Below are 20,787 nucleotides of genomic sequence, written 5' to 3' on the forward strand. Positions count from 1 at the left end.
ATGCGGATCGGGATACCTTTAACATGCAAAAGGTATGCATGCGTTGGAGGCTGAATGATATTTTCCGTCGGCTGCGCCATGAAAACAGGAGAAACAAGAGGCATGAAATGTCCTGCGAAGAAAGAGGATGATGGATGCAGGTCGACACTAATATTGCATCTACTTATAGATTTACCATACAAGTTTTTTTTTCTTCTTTTTATAATAATAAGAAGTTATTATAAGAATTTATTATTAAATTTATTATACGAGCTACATGTCAAATCAAATTTACATGGCTGCTCCAGATTGAACACTGAAAATTTATTCGCGACAAAGCGGCATAGAACAAGAACAACTGGGGTTCGCCTAAAACGACTACAGAGGGGGGCGTCTCCACCCTCTGCTTCCGGAAGCCACTTATCCTACCTCGTCATTTATATTCTCTCACTTGAAGAATCCCAAAAGGGCAAGGTTTAAACCTGCAGTTGGAGATTACTCATACGTCAGCCTTTCTTCTGACGTTTTAGTTGCCATCTCATCCATGAATACGTTCAGCTGCACCAGTCCTATAGACTACAGCCTCGACCAAATTAATATTTCGCCACCGACCACCGACACAGTTGACTACCAGCAAGCGTGTTGTGTTGAGGCTGCGCACTGAGATGCTGCAGAATACCAGCAGCGCAGGATCAGTCCATTCTTTCTTTTGCCCTGCCTTTCAGGCGATCAAGGGTTGTACATGGACGAACTATTTGGATTTCCAGTTGCTCAATCTCGCTTGAAAACAGCTCGAGATGACTCCTGCTTGCGTAGGCACCAATTTGGTCAGGAGCTGCAGTAGATTCTGCGAGGGAGTCCGTTTTATTGAAATTTGAACCCATCCAACAATTCAAGGCAAGCCCAAAACACTGGTAGATATAACTTTGCACAGCATCCCCAGATCACAACAGCACAACTGCACAAATTTTGATTGGGAGAAAAGGGGAAGAAGACTTGAAAGTTCCAGACATGTAACCTATGAGCCAGCAGCAAGTTTTTGAGGCCCTTCATTTGATTACTGGTCTGTTTAGGAAAACTAGCCAATGTTAGTCCGCTGACAACCACTGATATGCATCTGCAAGATCATGGTTTACTACAATGAAAGACCAATCTACCCAGGAACCACAACAAACACGACTCTGTACAACTAGATGCAAGCTTTGAAATTCCACAGAATCGTTTTGATTCCATGGTGACCTTACAATATACTCCATATGGATTATCGGACTCCAATTCCGGCATCCATAATGTATCCTACCAAGTTGTTGGATCCAATTTTGGGATCCATCAGTCCATGCTCAGCCGGTCATCACAAACTCCAGCAGGGCATGAAATTTCACAGACACTTGACAGCAGCGAGATGAGCAATCCGAGTTCTCATGAGTTAACTCCATCCATCGGAGCAACTAGATGACTGGTGTCTCTGGTGACCATGACTAGGTAAAACCTGCAACATGTTGATAACCAGTCATTGTTCTTGTGAATGCCATGGTCACAAACAGCATACACCAAAGCCATGAGTATATAGTGCATCTAGCATTCTCTTGAAGAGTTTGGTTTAGGAGGAAGCCTGTTAAATTACTGAATCTACATTATGGTTTATGTAGGAGTTTGGTAGATGCATATACGAGGAAAAGTCTGGCATCATCAAATGCAATAGAAGGCTAATGGAGTTGTATCAAAATAATAACGTTGTGAGAGAAAAATCAAGAAAAAATGTGAGATAAAGGACGCGAGCATATTCTAAATAGAATGAAATTATTGTATTACAAGCATGCAAAGCTAGCTAAGCACATGCAAATGCAGGTGACAATTTGATTTACCTCATGAACATATAATTGATACAAAAATATAGTAATTATCTGATCCAATATACTCAGAAGACATTAAAAGGAAAAAAAACTTCATTTTAATTAGGTACACACCTTTTATGGCTTAAGTGTGTGGGAAACAGACATAAAAGGAGTGCAAACTAATAGCAATCAATGGTCAGAGCATCAGATTACTGTAAAAGAAAAAACAAAGGGGATAATGATGGGTTTTTAGTTCCTACAGAACAACCAGCTTACTTGTTCCCTGTGTATAATGATGGATTTTGCCTCTAAAAGTAAGTACATGGGCATTTTTCAAACTTTAAGAAATTAAGGAATAACAATGAGCTCTTTAAAATCTCACGAGATTTACTTTATAACAGTTAACTTTTTTAATATCACATCAGATGAAAGACAACTCCTTTCCTCTTTTATTCCTCTGTCCTCTTTCCAACTATCGATTCCCGTTCCCTATCTCTGTCTCTCCCCCATCTCTTTCCAATTCATCTTTCTCACTTCTAGCTCCCATACAAATCCCCCTTCCAGATCCTCCTGACTTCACACGTATATATTGGACAATACTCAGCAGCCAAAATCTAGCTGTAATGACAATCAAATAATGTTGCTCTTACTTTGTTGTTAGCTGTTATGACTTTCTAGATCAAGTGGGTTAAACTTGTTCATTAACAGCAGGACTTGAGATTTCGTTCGAAGTAACAAATTTTGATGCATACTATGAATGAATTTTGAAGAAAAAGGTTCAGTTCTAGCTTCATCCTTTTCTTGATTACAATTTGTCTAAAGTTGGTCCAAGTTTCAATGTACAAGGTGGATCACATTTTGTTTGTACACAAAAAATATTGATAAGCACATACATTTATAGTGTATTTAGACATCAAGATGCATGAGTTACAACAAGTTTGCATATAAAACCTAAAGGATAGCAGCTAGCATGATCTGGCTAGAAATGAAACCCTTTTTTTCCCAGAAACAGGGAGTTACAACTCAAAGTTCTTAGAAATGTAGAACCAGCAAGTCTGTTGATAAATTTTCTTCTCGAAACATATGGAATACTTGGAAGTCCTTCAGGTCTCGGATCATCCCCCTAATCTTCTTGCTTATTTCCTGTTTTTATGAATTGAGATGACACTAGCCAAATTATCTTTCCATCGGCATTACTTTATTTCAGTAACATTGTGGACACTATAACCTTCTACAATATTTATCTTTTAGCCCAATAATTATGAATGAATCAAGCGACATACCTATCCAATGTTTCATTGTTCGATTGAAAGCATGTTCTCAAAAGCACATGAATACCAATAGGGGGAAATTTGAAGAATCCTAGAATTCTGCATGTCAAATATAAAGCTCTGAAGCTCATGAAACAAAGACTCTTAATACCCACAAAGCCCAAATCTCAGAAGCATTGACTCAGCAGCTGTAAAAATGGGGGAAAATATAAAATCTAAGCACAGGGTTCCTCATCAAAATATCAAAAAATTAGAAGAAGAAAAAACAACTCTATTTATCAAAAAACGAGCAAGAACCCAAGGGTAGAGAGCATAGATCTGCAGCAGTGCTCAACGAACATAGGAGTGATTGTTGATGGACTTGTTAACAAATAAGAAGGGCATAATGGGTTTGACTCATCATTCACTGAGGGGAGTGAAGGGTTGTTGAAGCAGGTGTGGGTTCGGCATTTGCTCATCAGGGTGAAGCGTCTAGAACGATAATCAAGAGAACTGGGGATGGAGAGAAAACGGGGGTGTGGATGGACGACTCTTGATGGGTATAATGGATGATTGAGAAGGAAAAATGGATATGGTCCAAGAAGGAAGCTCATCTAAGGATTTCAGGGAAAGAGGAAAGAAAGGAAGGAGAGAGGGAAGTGCTCAGTTAAATTTGGGAATCCTTCCACCTCCCTGCACCTAGCACCCTTTATGTTCTATACTGTCACACAGGAGAGCACTTTGTAGCATTGACCATGAGAGTCAAAAAAGGTTTCAACATCTCACCAAGATATTGATCGTACTCATAAGATCAGCGAGCAAAAATGACCATAACTACCCGTTGCGAAACTACTTTCTAGGGGTACTTTTAGCCATTTTGTAGAGCAAACATTTAACTCAGTTTTAGGATCAAGCTAACTGGGCTAGTTTTAGGATCCAAACTTGCATATTTTCTCAGACGCATTGGGCTAGTGGCTTATCAGCCCCTATTGTCACATCTACTTAAGGCAATTTGCCATGATATTGATGCAGAAAATATAAAAAGAAACAACAAAATCAACTGAGATAACCTTTAATATATAAAAAACTCGCTCCTAACTGCAACTCAAGAAATGGAAGTCCAAGACAATGCTGCTTCAATAGTATCTCTTTTTCCCCAAGCATTAAGTTTTAAGGAAAGTTCAGTACACCTTAATCTCTGACAGCAGCTATTAAGTAAAAAGATCATATTTTCAGATTATCATTCACATGCTAAATTAAAAAAAATTAACATGTTCACCAAGTTGTGCCAGTTATGGGTAATAAACAGCTCTTATCGCATCAACTATTTTCACTACAAGTAGAAGTTTCTGTTTGGATTATTTGGACTATCGACAATTGTAAATAGTATAACAGAAAAAACACAAAGGTGGCAAAGGTGAACTGGTAAAATGCCTCCATCCAATGATGGTCATAATTTAACAAGATTATATGCCACAAATGCAAGTTTGCATGAACATAAAAATAAATATAAACCTAGTTTCATTATTTCAAGATTAGTTATATGGATCTCATTTTTTATCATTAGTTCCTATAGAGGCTAAGTCCTCCGAAACAAGAGGATCATTTACATGCATAAATGGATAGGGAGTCCAACTAACCTCTAGAATGCAAAGATGATAGCTTGCAAGGCAAGAATGCATGTGACTGACATAGCAGTTCTGCTGTTCTTAGTCCTGCTGCAATCTAAGGATACCTCCTATAAATAGTAAATGCACATGACAGTCAGCTCGAATAACCATCAAGGGAGCATGGATTAGGAAATGTGTTATACCTCAAGATGTTATCACCCTGATGCACATTTCAACCTGCTGTTTGGTCTGAACTACTGCCCTGTGTAAACTGTGGAGAATGAGCAGTAACTAAGAAGTGAGGTGGAGGTGGGATTGGTGCTGCTACGCCTGTAACATGAAATATTTTGTTCATTGAAGACATCCGTGCAAAAGAAAAGCAGGCCTGGAGTTCATCACAAACAAGATTTTGAAAGCCAGGAAGCGTACAGTAATCTATGCATTTGATTTTTTTCTTTATCTTTTGATGTTTGATACGATATATATGGGAGCAACATCCAATGATTAGAGAAAAGGAATTATCTGTAAAATATAAATGACTAGCATATATTGGCCAATATCTTTGTTTTCTGGTTTTATGGGTCAGTAGATATGGATCTTAGGCACCTATTGACAACCTAATCCTTAGCCAGTCAAGTAAGGTCTAAGTAATAACTACAAACACCTAGGATCCCTTAGCTAACCATATTAATCTACGAGCTTGCCCACACTGTTGCCAGCTGTCCACCTATATAAACCCATCGATAGATATGGATCTTAGACACATACTGATAACCTAACACTAGCCTAAGTAAGATCTAAGTGATCACTACCAATACCTAGGATCCCTTAAATTACTAGTTTAATCTACAAGCCTTGCCCACGCTGTCCCCAGCTGCCCATGTATATCAACCTCGCATCCGTCCTAACAAAGATATCTTTTCTATCATCTGACATGCCAACACATTACAAACCTGCACTATTTGCCATGCCTTCCACACACCACATGTAGGAAACTACAAAAGACAAAGCAACAGCTATATCTGTAGAAAGTCTATCTGCTATACGTATGTCCTTTTACACTAATGAAGCTTAATCCACAAAACAGAGGGGAAAAAAAGGATTTTCCAAGAGAAAAATTGCCTGCTGGATATGGTGCTTGGATTGTGGGTCGAGGTGCAGTGGTCACTCCATTGACATTTGGCCCAGTGAATTGCGCGAAATTATGGCCTGGTATTGTGTAGCCTTGAACTGCTGTATAACCATGCCCACCAGGGATAGGCTGGCCTAATTGCCCAAATGGGTAGACAGCTGTGTTAACAGTTCCAGGAATGCCATAAAGTTGAAAGTATTGTTGCCCCATATAAGGATTGTAGACACTCTGCAAGTGAAAAAATGCATTGTAACAGTGGAAGCAGTTGGTTGTAAATTTATTGTTCCAAAAGAAATGTTCACTAGAATAAGGATAAAAATGATTTTGATTCTCAACCTGTGGATAGACGTATTCGGGTCCATATGTAGTGTAACTGCAAAAGGAAGCCAATAAACCTCTGAATGTTTTACCTTTGGCACTTTCATGGAATATAGTGTGTATGATTGACTACATTTATCATGAATGAACACAAAGCACAGGAAGTATAGAATCTCCCCATGATACCAAAAAAATCTTAATTTATAAAAAAAAGAAACTATAAGAAATTGATTTGAAAAAAACTTTCTTTATTATCCTTTCTCATCCTTTTCCTAAAGCATGTCCTATCCTACTGATTTTAAACTCATACAAACTCTACAGACTAGCCCCACTGACTGTTTATCATTTTTCATTTGCTGTCTTTGTCTATTTTTTTTCCTAAAGGAAGTATCATTAAGAAAAAATTGGGATTCTATTTTATTCACAAATCTCTTGCACAAGTTTTGGATTTCAATCCTGCATATCATGCTAATTCCAAAACCACATATTAAAATTGAAGTTGGTAGTATGCTACCAAAGTTTTTTTTTTCTTCTTCCTCAAACTTCATATTTCTAATGGTTTTAAATCAATTCTTCCGAGTAAGTAGTTCTTCAAAACCAAGGCATCTATTATTATGATTGGTTCTAAAAACTCTAATATTGGAAAATGAGCATTTGAACCAAGTTCTGAACAACACTCCGTAAATCAACTTACCCATACTGTGGATATGAAAACCCTTGTTGGTAGCCCAATGGAACTGGTTGGTGATGAGCGGAACCTCCGACATAAGTCCCTCTTGGAACTGGAACACCTCCGAAGTAGGAGCCAGCTGACCTTGGGCGTGCTACAAAAAGAAAATTAGGGCCAACAGGAACAACATTTGTATCATGGGAATCTAAATAAACACGTCATATGGCTAATTATTAAAGAAAAGGGAGACAAACATAAACATCTATTTTGTTTTCTTCGGTTTCTTCATGTTGTAATCCTTTTTATTTTTCTTTTGAAGAAAAGCCCCCCTTCCTCCAAGAGGAGATTGTCACAGACTCCAGCCCCAAAGCTTAAGCCATAGGGAGGAGGACCAACCTAGGCTAATAAAACCATGTGACACCCCTTTTGTTAGTCAATGTGGGACCATAACAATCTTCCCCACACAACCTTGTGATGCCCTCATCATGGCTGGCTCCTACTCGAGAGAGTAGGGGGGGGGGCACCCATGGTCCGGGTCCTACTCGATCCTACTAAGTCCTCCTCGACCTTGGTATCCTCAGGGAGGGGCCTACATGACTAATAAAGGTTGTGACACACAATGGGCTTGGCTCTAATACCACTTGTCACAGGCTCAGCCCAAAAGCTTCGTGACAAATGGTACCGGTATTTCATAACCATAGGGCTATCCTACTTAGACTAGGCGGAAACATGGAGAGGGGGGAAACACCAGAATCTTGCAATCAAATCTGCTTGCTATAAGCAAAAAATTAATGAGTTTTGGCATAAAATGCAACGAAGCATGGCTTAGAGTAGCTACTTTGAAGGCTTTGTTCTTCATATCAATTCGGTCTTTATATCAAGCATAAAGAGCACAAAAATCATGTCCACATGGATAATATTTGAACAAGACTGAGGAAAAAGCATGGGCAAAAATAGAAATAATGTCAAAGAAATTCTCCTACTGCATGATTCTTAAAAACAAGGAAAAAAACCCATTGATTTCTCAAGGACATAATTCCCTTATAGATCTCTAACTCTTCTAGAAAGAGATCACTGAGCTTCTAAAGAGACCATAGTATGCTTATAGCAATTTAATCCTACTACTAGAACTACAATTTAGAAGCTGATCTCTCTTATCCTCCAAGGAACTAGAGCATGGATCCTATCATGCCTTTTTCCATGTAATCTATTGCATTGTGAAAAATGCAGCACAGCTAATGGAAATCCAAAGGCCTAACAAGTTTACATAAGGAGGTGAGAGAAGAATCTACAGCCTTAGTCACTGAGGCTTGATGACAGGAGTATCTTTAATCTCACTGGAGTCTGATGGTGTCACAATCCTAACTTGGGTCTTTTATTTTTGTCTGGCGTTTTTCTTTCAAGTCTCCAAGGACCTTATTATAATGATCTTTGGTAGGGTTTTAGCAGGTTGAACACAATACCACATGACAGTCTTGATTGTTTTAAGGGATAAGAGTTACAACAGCTGATGGAGAAAGGGTGGCTACTTAACAAAGGTGATCTGAAAACAAGGATGATCTCCAACCAGATCTAACCAAAAATCTTCATATAAGGATGATATCTAGGGTCTCCAATAAAAAATTTACATGATAGTTTTTTTTTGAAAAAAAAGAGGGTTCCATATTCCCAAAATGGTTTCATCCATCAACTTTTCTTCCCTACGTCCCATTAGCTTTTCTAACAGTACTACAGAACAAGATATATCAGATGCATTAAAATAGCAAGTTTTGTTTGTATAAAAAGAAATCAACCTATTATGTGTGAGCCAACAATTCCAACAGCATGCCATGTTAACTTCTTACCTGCTTCAAAACAGCAGCCAGTATCTCATTTTCCTGCTTTATCTCTCAGTGAATTTTTCAAATCATCCCTCTCTCAAAAAAGAAAAATAAAAATCTTGCAGACCCAAATATTCTCTCCATTGTGTTTTCTTAAATCTCCTAATTCGCCTGCCAATATGCTCTAAAACCCAAATCCCATTGAAGTTGTCTTACCAATCTAAATAATGTCTATTTGGTGACCCAAGTCATTTACTTAATATTCTTGGAATGGAATAATGGTTATTATAAAGGATACAGAGTGGCCATTATAATAGGAAATAATGCACAATAACAACATAATAGCAGCGTCATATAATTAAGCCACAATTTGAGGAATAAAAATAATCTTCTAAATCAGAATGAAAATAGTATTTTGCAAGCTGCCAGGCATACAAGCACATGAAGGCAAGGGCTATGTCCATGCGGCTTGGATCACAAACAGTCCCCTCTTAATGTCGGCACCCCAGTTGATTCATGCAAGGCCCATGATTTAAGAGGGTAAGGTTGATTTATGCCATGTGTAAGTGGTGCTCCTCTTCATACACGTGTGCAAATAGCTTTTCTAACCATTTCTTTTCTAACGGGATAATGAAGATACAAATAAAAGAGGAAGCTACAGCAACATGTCTAAATAACTTTGTTGTTTAAAAGCCCTGTATGAACAACAACATATTGGGAGGACTCTTAGCAGTATGGTGTCATTATTACATTTTAATGGCTGTTATTTCAAGCAATTATTAATGCAACACTCCTCTTCTTCCTAATTCTGCATGTAGTTGTGCGCATCTCAGGTACGCAATCATCCATTTGATGTTAAATAATCTGCCAAAATTCAGAGTCAAATCTCGATGAACCTACCACTTCAAGTGACTAAAGCATGAACAGTAAGTCATTACCTGTTGCTTCAATAATTGCTTGCTATTTAGTAAGTAATTTAAATTTGATGTCGGAGATATCATTAATAACCAATCTAATGACACTGTTGATATAGCACTTCAGTAACAGAAATTCATGTTGAGCTGTTAAGTTCCCTTTAGAAGTGAATAACTGTACAATTTAGTTAAATTGATCGACGATCTAAGAAATAGATAGATATATCATTCTAAATAAAACCAGTTTATATAATTATGTTTATTTTGTGTAAATTTTGAATGCAGTTATTCATGTAACATATACATAGAATATAGAATATTTCTTGATGCGGGAGTGTCGTTCCCTTTTAAGTTTGAGGATGATGAAAAGTGGTTTAGGCATTTTGTTTTCAATTTCATTGTAATTTCTGGATTTATCTTAGGCAATACCTTTAGTAAGTTTTCTAGTCTCTATTTTGAGTACAATTTATGTCAACAAGTCCTATTATAGGTATATATTAGGTGGCAAATCTCTTCAAATCACTGTGACTGCATTTCAAGGTAGTATAATATTGTAAACTAGGACTTGTCCCCAGGGTCACACCCCTTTGCATAATAATCAGAGATTTTGGGTTCGAGTCCTGGGTGATGAATCTCCAAGTATTGGGGCATGGGTAATTATCATGCAGGTGGGTCTCCTCACCTTCCTCTCACCAACAAAAAAGTAGTTCAATACCTTTCCATATGGGCTTTGAGGGAAATCCAAATTTTGCACTTTTTGGAATGTTTTTCTTTCTTTAGCAAAAGTTTAACTAAGGAAAAAAGATTAGGAATAGAAGATCCAAAAACATCTTTTTACACAAATCAAGCTTCGTCGTACTGGTCAGTACCATATCGTACCAGTATCAAACGGGTATGCAGTCTCATACCGTACTGACACTCGGTACGCCTCACCGTTTTATACCATATCGCATACCAACATCGTAATAAGATGATACCGGTACGGGGTTCGCTACCGAGACGGCGAACCTTGACACAAACAAATTAGAGAAATAAACTAATGGAGTCATGGATATTTTTGTTTATAGGTGATTCCACAATGGAGGTTTGAGGTCTTCAAACCTAGGTGTGAGGCCTAGACTTTTGCTAGTGGTGTGAGGACACTAGGTATTGTCAGCTCCTTTTCTCCTTCTTCCATTGTCTTTTTTCTTTTTTCCTAAGTACTAAACCAGCTTTCTTCTAGCCATTTTATTTCCCATGAGGTTTTTTGCATGATATAAATATCAGAATTTTCATAGATAAATTCCAGCTAGTGCTTGCTTTTGACTATTCAATAACATAAACCACAAAAACCTAATTTAGGCTTAGAATCCTAAACCCTCGGTTAGACAATGGTCATCCATTACCTGCACCCTGAAACTCTATTGTCATTAGCCCTTCATTTTTCCTTGGCTGTCCTAAATGACTACACCATTTCTACTATTTAACCCATGAAGGAATGTACATGTTGGGGTACTAGTTTAATCAAATATGGATGATAATATCATATCTTCTACGATGAATGCCATATGACAAATATGGAATACTTTAATGAGAGTTAAATTTAATCATTCACTGCACCAATTCAATATTTCCTTTTCCATTTCTTGTTTTCAGTTTCTTCTCAATTTTTCTGCACTTTCTCTTTTTAGATCGTACGAAGTTGGTTTGAGTTTAGATAATAAATTGGTAATAAAAAGCATCTTTGCTATTAGTAACTTTTAAGCATTATTGTTGACTCTTAAGCATTCTGAAGCTGCTGATTCCCTCCTAGAGTGAGTCCAAGGGACTTGGAGGGATTTCAAGTTTTCCATTTTTGTCCCAACATCACCTCTCAACTCGCCCATGGATGTAGGCTTGTGGCTGGTCCATGTAAATCTGTATGTGCTGTTTTTTTTCTTCTATTTTCTCAAATTTCCTTGTCCTTCTTCAATTTCGTCGAGATCCATTACAACAAATTGGTACTTGAGCCACAAGTTGAACAATTGGATCCTGAGATGTCAACGAAATTTGAGATTGAAAAGTTGGATCCCACCAACATTATGGCAGGTTAAGATGCGTACTATCTTAATGCAACAAGGGTTATTGAAGGCACTGCTAGAGAAGGATAAGATGCCCAATACTTTGACGGATGAGCAGAAGGAGGAAATGGATGAACAATCCCTTATTGTGATTCAGCTGTGCTTGTATGATGAGCTTTTGAGGGAAGGCTCTGATGAGAAGATGGCTGATGGGTTGTGGCTCAAGTTGGAGTCCTTGTATATGACAAATCCCTTACCAACAAGTTGTATTTGAAGCAATGCTTGTTTATGCTACGTACAGCAACAGGTACACCTATTAAATCTCATCTTACTGAGTTTAACTCCATTATTATGGATCTGAAGAATATTGATGTCCAGATCGATGATGAAGATCAAGCTCTCCTATTTTTATATTCTTTACGTCCTTCATATAAGCATTTTAAAGATATCTTCCTCTACGGTAGAGATACAATTTCTATGGAAGACGTTAATGCATCCTTACTTTCTAAAGAATTAATTGAAAAGTACACAACTGAGAATGCAAGTGAAGGCCAAGCAGAAGGCTTGATTGCTAGAGGGAGGTCTAATGAAAGGGGATTGGACAATAGTAGACGTAAGCCTAGATCTGAGTCTAAAAACAGGAGTTTGACTTGTCATTTCCGTCACAAGCAAGGGCATATTAAGATTGATTGTTATAAGTTCAAAACAAGCAAAAGTAGGATCAAAAAAAGAAGAAAAAAGCTCCAGAAGCTAGTGTAGCAAAGGGTGATTCTGAAGGGCTAAAGATGTTCTCTCAGTGACCGATGGAATTAGATACAAGGATAAATGGATTCTGGATTCGGATTGTTCCTACCACGTGTCCCAGTAGAGATCAGTTCTCCACATATGAATCACTGGACGGTTGAGTTGTGTTGATGGGCAACAATGCCCCTTGTAAAATAGTTGGAAAAAGGACAATCCAAATCAAAATGCATGATGGCGTGGTGAGAACCTTGATTGATATTCGGCATGTTCCAGATTTGAATCCAAAAGAATCTCATATCTTTAGGCACCCTTAATATTAATGGGTGAAAGTACACGGTGGAGTTATAAAAGTTAGTAAAGGTGCCCTTATTGTAATAAAAGATAAGAGGTATGGGAACCTGTATGAACTTCAAGGTACTACTGTTATAGGTGCAGCACCTGTTTCTTCATCTTCCATGATAGATTCCAATATCACCAAAATATGGCATATGAGGTTGGAATATATGAGTGAAAGCTATGTTGAGTAAAAGAGGTCTTCTTTGTGGCCAGAGTATAGCAAAGATGGACTTCTGTGAACATTACGTATTTAGCAAAAAGAAAAAAGTTAGTTTCAGTACTGCAATTTACAGAACGACGGGTACCTTAGATTATATTCATTTGGTCCTTTCGGGAGCTTCATGTGTTCTTTCTAAGGGTGGTGTTCAGTATATACTTACCTTTATTGATGATATTTGAGAAAGGTTTAGGTGTCTATGTTAAAACACAAAGATGAAGTATTTAAGAACTTTAAGCAGTGGAAGGCTATAATTGAGAAGCATACCAGAAAGGATATCAAAAGGCCTAAAATAGATAATGGATTGGAGTTTTGTTTTTCTAAGTTTGATGAGTACTACAAAAATAAGGGTACTATCAGACACATGACAGTTAGACATATACCACAGCAGAATGGAGTGGCTATGCGCATGAGCAGAACCCTCTTGGAGAGAGCTTGTCATATGCTCTCAAACGCTGGCTTGTCAAAGGGTTTTAGGGCAGAGAAAGTCTCTACAGCATGTTACGTGGTGAATCATTCTTCATCCGCAGCTCTTTGAGTGTAAGACTCCAGAAGAGGTATGATCTGGTAACCTTGCTAACTACCCTATTTTGAGAGTATTTGGATGCCTTACATATGTTCATATTGATGCTCGAAAATTAGAACCTAGAGGTAAAAAGTGCATATTTCTCGTCTATGCATATGAAGTGAATGGATATATTTAAGTTGTGGTATCCGGATCCCAAGTCGCCTAAATTCATGATTAATAAGAATGTTACCTTTGATGAGTTTGTTATGCTTCACCCAAGAAAGGAGTCATCTATTTCATGTGATTCAAGTAAGATGAAGAGTAACATCGAGCAGGTGGAGTTAGAGAGTAATAGTTTAGTTCCTCTGCAGCATAGTTCTTCTTCTCAACTTGGTTTCAGAACAAGTGCATGATCCTATTGAGATTGAAAAAACACTATAGGATAAGGAGTAAAGTATTGCTAAAGAAGGACAGAGAAGAGAGATTAGACCACCTCAAAGATATGGTTATGCAGATTTAGTTGCTTATGCTTTGTCAGTGGGAGAAGAGACATTTGATGTTGGCGAGCCTTCCTCATATTTAGAATCTATTTCTTGTATTGATTTTGCTAAGTGGTTAGTTACTATGCAAGAAGAGATTAAGCCTCTTCCAATGGCTAAGTTCAAGCATTGCTTGGACTTGATTGGTGTATGTAGCACTTGAGATTTGGCTTATGTGGAAGCGAGACATTCTACTATTTCATGGTGTGGCTTGATGGGATTCAAATCAAGGTAGAGATTTGTTAAGTATGCCTTGAATCCTTTGATCCACCATGCTCTCCATGATTCCATTTAAGAAAATTTTAAGAAGTATCGTTAACAAGCGTGCAAGGCTTGGCATTGGCCATAGCCCTTGGTGGTCAAGTATCCTGGCTGCATAGGATGCGAGATTGGAGAGCACAGATTGCGGAACTGCACAAGGCACACGTGTCAGCCGCATAGGTCACAGGTCCTGTACTCACGAGTCTCAGGACCTAAGCCAGTTTTTGATATATATCTATTTTTTGTCTTGTTAGAAAAGTTTGAAACTGTGGTATAGTGCGGTTAGAGTTTTATTGAGAGACGGCTTTATTTTTGTACTCCATTCTTTTGATGATAGTAGAATCTCTTCTCCATCCTCGCCCGTGGATGTAGGCTTATGGCTAGTCCATATAAATCTATGTGTGCTGTGTTTTTTTTCTTCTCTCTATCTTCTCGAATCTCTTTATTCCTCTTTAGTTTCATCGAGATCCGTCACAACAAACCTTTCAACCAACCCTTGTCAATCATATTTAAATTCTTTTAACCACCATCTTACATTACATTCCTGCTATACCACAATAACAAATCAGCAAATAGTAGTCCTTATTTAGTCCTAAATACAAAAAAAAAAATGATGTCATTTGGCCAAAGACAACTGGGACCTCAACTGGGTATAATTTAGAGTGACATCAACATGCAACATGACAGACAGCAGCGAAAGCAGCAATTCTCCTTTATTCCATGACAATATTGTCCTAAATGAAGCATGATATTGATAAATTAGCCTAACCATTTGTTTCCATATCCTATTCTCACCCTATCACTTATTAGCTATGTCCAAATCTAAATCAAAATCCTCCATTTTCTTATTAGTGAATCCTAGCATCCTTTATTAGTTGTCTTACACCAAGAACACTTGCAATTAACCCTCTGTTGGAGAACCCATGTTGATTGGCTACATTTGAAAGCCTTTGGGCAATTCTGTGCTTGGTGCCATCAACCCACAATTTATTTTACATATGGATGGATGTCATCTTGATGAAGTACATGTGGGTTATCAACTTATCATGACAAGGTTAGAACCACCATTATGAAACCACTAACAGGTTCAACCGGAAAAGTTCCACAAATTGTATAATTTCTATGTTATTCAAATTGACATGCTTCAAATCCCCAAAAATCTCCAGGAAACGGCTGCAACTCATAGTTTTCTCCAAACAATCAAGGGCAAAGTTGGCATTTTGGACCAATCTAACAACTGAACCCCGGTTTATACCAGGTTTACACTCTTTCCTCGGAGGTTCTTGGCAAAATATAGCAGCAATCTATTAAAACAGGCCCACTCATTATGCCTTCTTTATCAGAAAAATCAAAGAAATTTTAATAATGCAAGCAAAATCACTAAAATTGGTACAAAGTAACCTTGAATAAAACTGGATGTGTTGGATGTGATCCAATAATGCAAAAAAATAACCAAAAAAAACCCGAAGTGTTTTACATGTAAAAGCATATTATCATGAGACAGAATCACATTCCCCTCCCTTCCAAACACTAGGTGAATCTTAAAGTATGAGTTTGAGAAATAGCTAAGCAGATAATATATTGAACTATGAATCTTTGACAAGTTTACAAGTTTCCTAATTAGCTACTATAGGAGAATGAAAGAAAAACTTTAGGCTAAAGAAGTTGGATGTCATGGCAATTGGTCTTTGAAGACATCTGCTCCTGAAAGACCAAGAAACTAGCAACCATAATAGAATACCAGTCATTATAGCCAAGTTGGAGAAGTCAGATAACCTTTCTAGTAATATAAAGTTATAAACAATGCAAAAACAGAAGATTATCCTTTCTTGCCCTCCTAAAAAAGTGAAGCTCTAGCATGGAAACAAAATCCAAAACTAAAATCAAAATCAAAATATTAAAAGCTCAATCAACATTAATGAAGGCCAAAGCTCCAAAAGCTACGTTAACTAGCCATGCGAAACTTTTTGATGAACAAAATGTAACACTCCATGCAATTTAAAAATATCCTGCAAACTTCAATCAAAGTGTCAACCTCTGGCACAGCATTATGTGGTGTCCTATTAAAGGAAACATCAGGAAAAATGTTCGCACGATTGCAGAATAAGATTGACCTATTGTGTACGGGAGATATTATTAAAGTTCAAAAATTCGTTCTCTATTTAATCATTAATAATAAAATGAAAACAAGTGTTTTCAGAATATAGTGTCTTCAAGAAGCCAACTCCATAAATACGCACATATGCATATGTATACATAATATACAAATACATACATGTACATATGTATGAGTTGGACCACAGGTTAGATATTAAATCTTTGGTGAAAGATTGAAACAACTCAAAAAATCAATGTTAACCCATCCCAATTGGAGATCCACCACTTATTATGATTTACATCACAAAATTCCAAGGAACCAAAAATCATAAGTTTTGGAGGTTACCAACCTATTCATCAAGTGAGAGTGGAAGCAGATAACTCTGATGGCATCATAAATTATTTTGCTATGACCTACACATCAAAACCTATCAATACTGATAAAGCCATTTTTTAAGATGAGTACATCATTATCAATGGTGTGAATTTTCAATTGGAATGTCCTACCATGAATTCTAGCACAATAGCATGATTGTTATCCCTTTTTGAATCCTTAGCAGCCAAAATCTTCGATCTAGGATAACAAACCCACTACAAAATCTTCCTAGAATGTCGAACCAGCACCCCTACCTGCTCCCATTACTGGCAACTAAGTTTCAATCCACCTGATGCATAACTAGGAGCCTACCAAAATACATCGTTTTTGTTTTATCGGCATTTTTAATGGTGTAGAGTATGACCAATGATGTGAATTTTCAATATGGACAGCCAATTATTGATTCAGACCATTAAATCTTTTATGAAAGATTTTTTCGGTATGTAATCTCTCTCTATGTGATTGATATATACATACATATGAAAGGATACAATGATGTTGAACAAAGATGTCCATAAGTCAAGGTTTTTGAAGGTTGAAATGTATAACATTTCACGACTCCTAGATACTCTACAAGGTTTTTGATGGTTGAAAGGTATACCATTTCAAGTCTCGTAGATACTCTACAATTGTGCCAACTATCTAGGTAAAATTGTGAATGAGGCGACAAACAACAGGACAAGAATGAGGCGTCACAAGTATAAAGCAAGGCAAGAGACCCGCATAGTCGAGAGGGTGCGATGTGCTAATAAACTGAACTATAGCATGAATTTATTTCTGATACCTACGTGAGATGGTGAAAAATTGCGGACCATCTACTCTACAATACTATTAAATGGTACAAAAAAGATATGGTGGCAAGTCAATTCATAAAATATTGGCTTAATAAGCATATAATGATACCCCTATTTCCATTTAAGGATGAAAAACTGTTTTTTTTTAAATTCCTCTCCTGATTAATATTGGACAGTTACACAAAGTAGTAACCTTAGGGGTGCAAATGGGTCGGGTCGGGTCGGGTCGGGTCGGGTCCTAGGTGACCCCGATCCGACCCGGTTTTTTGTTCGGGTCCCAATTTTGGACCCGGACCCGACCCGGTTGAAGATCGGGTTGGGTCGGGTCGGGTCCGAGTCGGGTTCGGGTCGGGTCCGGGTCTGATTCGGGTCGGGTCCGGATCCGATCGGGTCTAATTTTTTTATGCTTTTGGAAAAAAATTTGGGCAAATCTAATTTGGTCAATCATAATTATGATGTGCTGGGTGACCCATGACTTGAAAGACTTTGCAATTGAGCTCCAGTCAGAACAGATGACCCATGACTTACTAACTAAGTCGGTCTACAAGCCAAATTTCATATCACACTATTTTTTATCTATATGACTGATTTGGACGGAACTCGGTGTCTCCCAGCTCCCCTCTCACGAGGACAAAAAAAATCCCAGACCTTCTTCCAAAATCCAATTCCATTACAGAAAACTGGCACATGACCCATATTCAGTTGCAGTGTTCCCTCACTTTCTCCCTTCAAAAGTTAAAAGAAACAAAAACCAAAAAACAGAAGGAAAAAAAAAAAAAGGCAGCTACCGAGACACCAGAGGTCTCAACAGTGTAACAGATCGAGAGAGAATCCTGACGGGCCGACGTTCCTTTGGATTCTGTGAACCTATGCTTGTTGCTAACATGCTATCCTCCCACACTGACCAACAGTACCACAACCCACGCCAAAAAAAAAAAGAAAAAGAAAAAGAAAAGACTTTCTTTTGCTTTTCCTCTCTCTCTCTTCGGGTCCATTCGGGTCGGGTCGGGTCCATTTGGTAAACCCAAACCCGACCCAGAAAATGATTCGGGTCCAATTTTAGGACCCGACCCGGACCCGCGGGTCCTAAAATTCGGATCGGGTCGGGTCTACGCGGGTCGGGTCGGGTCGGGTCACGGGTCGACCCGACCCATTTGCAGCCTTAAGTAACCTAAAGCAAATGGTCAGAGTCTCAACAAGAAATTTACCACTTGATTAGTTTTCATTAGGGCACACATCCATTGAGGCTTATGTTTTCAAAATTCTTAGCATTATCAAACTTACTCCAACTTCTTTTAAATAAGAAAGATATAAATAGGATTCTTATGACAACTTCTAGCGGTGGTGTACAGTGATGTATTTAAAGTGCAGAATTATGCCGATAATTCACAGTGGGTCTACAAAAGAGTTACCTCTATTCTTCTTTCCTTCTTTGGAAACAAAGATCACAACATTTTTGGATTGCCTATTCTGCTTCTACAGCTAACAGTGATGTATTTAAAGTGCAGAATTATGTCAATAATTCATAGTGGGTCTACAAACGAGTTACCTCTATTCTTCTTTCCTTCTTTGGATACAAAGATCACAACACTTTCAGATTGCCTATTCTGCTTCTACAGTTACCGGTCTCCCTAATAAGCATGTCTGATTCAGTCCAGAGACAGTACAACTTATATACCTAAGGCAAAGGCATTAGATCTTGTATATTAAGCTTGAGAAGAACAAACATAATACACGTCACTATACGTCCACCAAAGTTCTTCAGGAAATCGTGTAGCAGAATTGAATCAAAGATAAAAATGTTGATGCAGCCAAAGAAAGACAGGACTTAAGATCAATTAAAGAGATCATCCATAAATAGAATCAAAGAGTTGCAGATAAAAAAAAAATGCTACAGTTCCCTCATCCAGAAAAGTGCAGACATTAACCAACATGGTGCTTGCCATCATCCAATTAAACACTGGCAATGTGATGAATCATTTCATTGTGCAAACACATAATGGACGAAACTATAAGCCTTAAATTGAGGAATCATCCATAGTTAATGGCATAAAACAAACAGCTCATCTAAAGAAAACCTGACCAAAAACACAGCTTCATTGGATTGCACAAAAGGCCACCAGAACACAAAAGTTAAACTCGTAGTACCATCAGTGACTTAGTACAACTATAAAATGGAGTCAAATCAAATATTATTACAAACAATGCTGAATAAATGAACAAGAAAAAAAAATCAGCAGCTTGACACAAAATTCTTATCGAAAAGGAAGATCATCCCTATAAGCAGAAAATTACCAAAAGTTGAAACAGGTCGAGGCCGCCCCAGCGCAGCCAAGTTGCAATTTGCCTGTCTGCCGTCTATAACCGGGCTCGGGTTTGCGCATGCTCTTCTTGCAGATTCTGGGTCCCGAAATGTCACCTAAATCCTCCACGCCAATCCACACGCCATTTAAGAAAATCGGCAGCAATCCCCTCCCCCCAAAAATATATAAAGAGAGGTAATTAAAAAAAGAGAAATCGAATCCTTTCCACATTACTCCATTTAAAAAGAGCAATCATTCTCTCGAATTATCAAGAAACCATGAAGACCAAGGCAAGAAACACTATCGAATCCCTTCCACATTACTCAATTTAAAAAGAGCAATCATTTTCTCGAATTATCAAGAAACCATGAAGACCAAGGCAAGAAACACTCACGAAACCGTAGCCCTTCGACCTCCCGGTGTTCTTGTCAGTTATCACGACAGCCTCGTGGATCTCCCCGAACTGCTCGAAGTAGCGGCGCATCGTCTCGCTCTTGGTCTCCCACGCGAGCCCTCCAACGAAGACCTTCGTGTAGGTCGTATCCCCGAAGGGGGAATTCGAGAAGTGGTGCCCGGAGCTCGAGCTCGACGCCGAGCCCGGGCCCGGGTGGTAAAAAGCCATGGAATCCAAACCTGAAGAGGCCTTCCACGGAGAACCCCGAAGGCGAATCGGCCTCCAAAACGGGGACAATTAAGCAGGATAAAGTTATCCTGTGATCGATCACGAAAACCCTAGGTGGCGCATAGAAAAACCCTAACTTTGATGAATTGGATCCAAGATTGGGTCACAGGGCACGTAAATTTCGGCGGATCACTCGTACACGACATGGATTGATTCCAATTTAGAAGATTGCTGAGAGAATCCAAGGAGTCTCTCAGCTCTCCAAACACTCCAAATATCAGAGAGAGATAGGAGCGATATAAAACATGATCTCAGAAGGGGAAGAAGACGGAATTGTTGAGAGGATTCTAAAAAGAAAGCAAATGGGGCTTGGAAATACATGTGGGCCCTTTTTTTTCTTATAAAACCCCGAAGGCCAAATGC

General features: G+C 38.2%; 1 protein-coding gene and 1 long non-coding RNA gene across 5 annotated transcripts; both read right to left on the reverse strand.

Moving 5' to 3' along the window:
* Positions 1 to 286: 286 nt before the first annotated feature.
* Positions 287 to 20,734, reverse strand: LOC120103818 (RNA-binding protein 38-like). 4 transcript variants are annotated; one of them, XM_039131328.1, is made up of 8 exons: positions 20,137 to 20,733; positions 19,735 to 19,858; positions 6,819 to 6,948; positions 6,143 to 6,179; positions 5,797 to 6,034; positions 4,878 to 5,004; positions 4,705 to 4,802; positions 287 to 1,044 (listed from the first exon to the last, which is right to left on the reverse strand). In XM_039131328.1, the coding sequence occupies exons 1-6, from the start codon at positions 20,362 to 20,364 to the stop codon at positions 4,907 to 4,909; spliced, it is 855 nt and encodes a 284-aa protein (XP_038987256.1). In that variant the 5' UTR covers positions 20,365 to 20,733; the 3' UTR covers positions 287 to 1,044; positions 4,705 to 4,802; positions 4,878 to 4,906. The 4 variants fall into 4 exon arrangements, with proteins under 4 accessions (XP_038987256.1, XP_038987255.1, XP_038987257.1 ...); XM_039131327.1 differs by having other exon boundaries at positions 287 to 1,468; XM_039131329.1 differs by lacking the exons at positions 4,705 to 4,802; positions 4,878 to 5,004 and having other exon boundaries at positions 287 to 1,468; positions 20,137 to 20,734.
* On the reverse strand, positions 10,149 to 19,728 carry LOC113463315. The gene is made up of 2 exons (XR_003387369.2): positions 18,611 to 19,728; positions 10,149 to 17,632 (listed from the first exon to the last, which is right to left on the reverse strand). It is a non-coding gene; the product is annotated as an uncharacterized LOC113463315 (long non-coding RNA).
* Positions 20,735 to 20,787: the final 53 nt, after the last annotated feature.

The sequence above is a fragment of the Phoenix dactylifera genome, chromosome 11 (assembly GCF_009389715.1).
Source record: "Phoenix dactylifera cultivar Barhee BC4 chromosome 11, palm_55x_up_171113_PBpolish2nd_filt_p, whole genome shotgun sequence".
In the NCBI taxonomy this organism is placed as follows: Eukaryota; Viridiplantae; Streptophyta; class Magnoliopsida; order Arecales; family Arecaceae; genus Phoenix; species Phoenix dactylifera.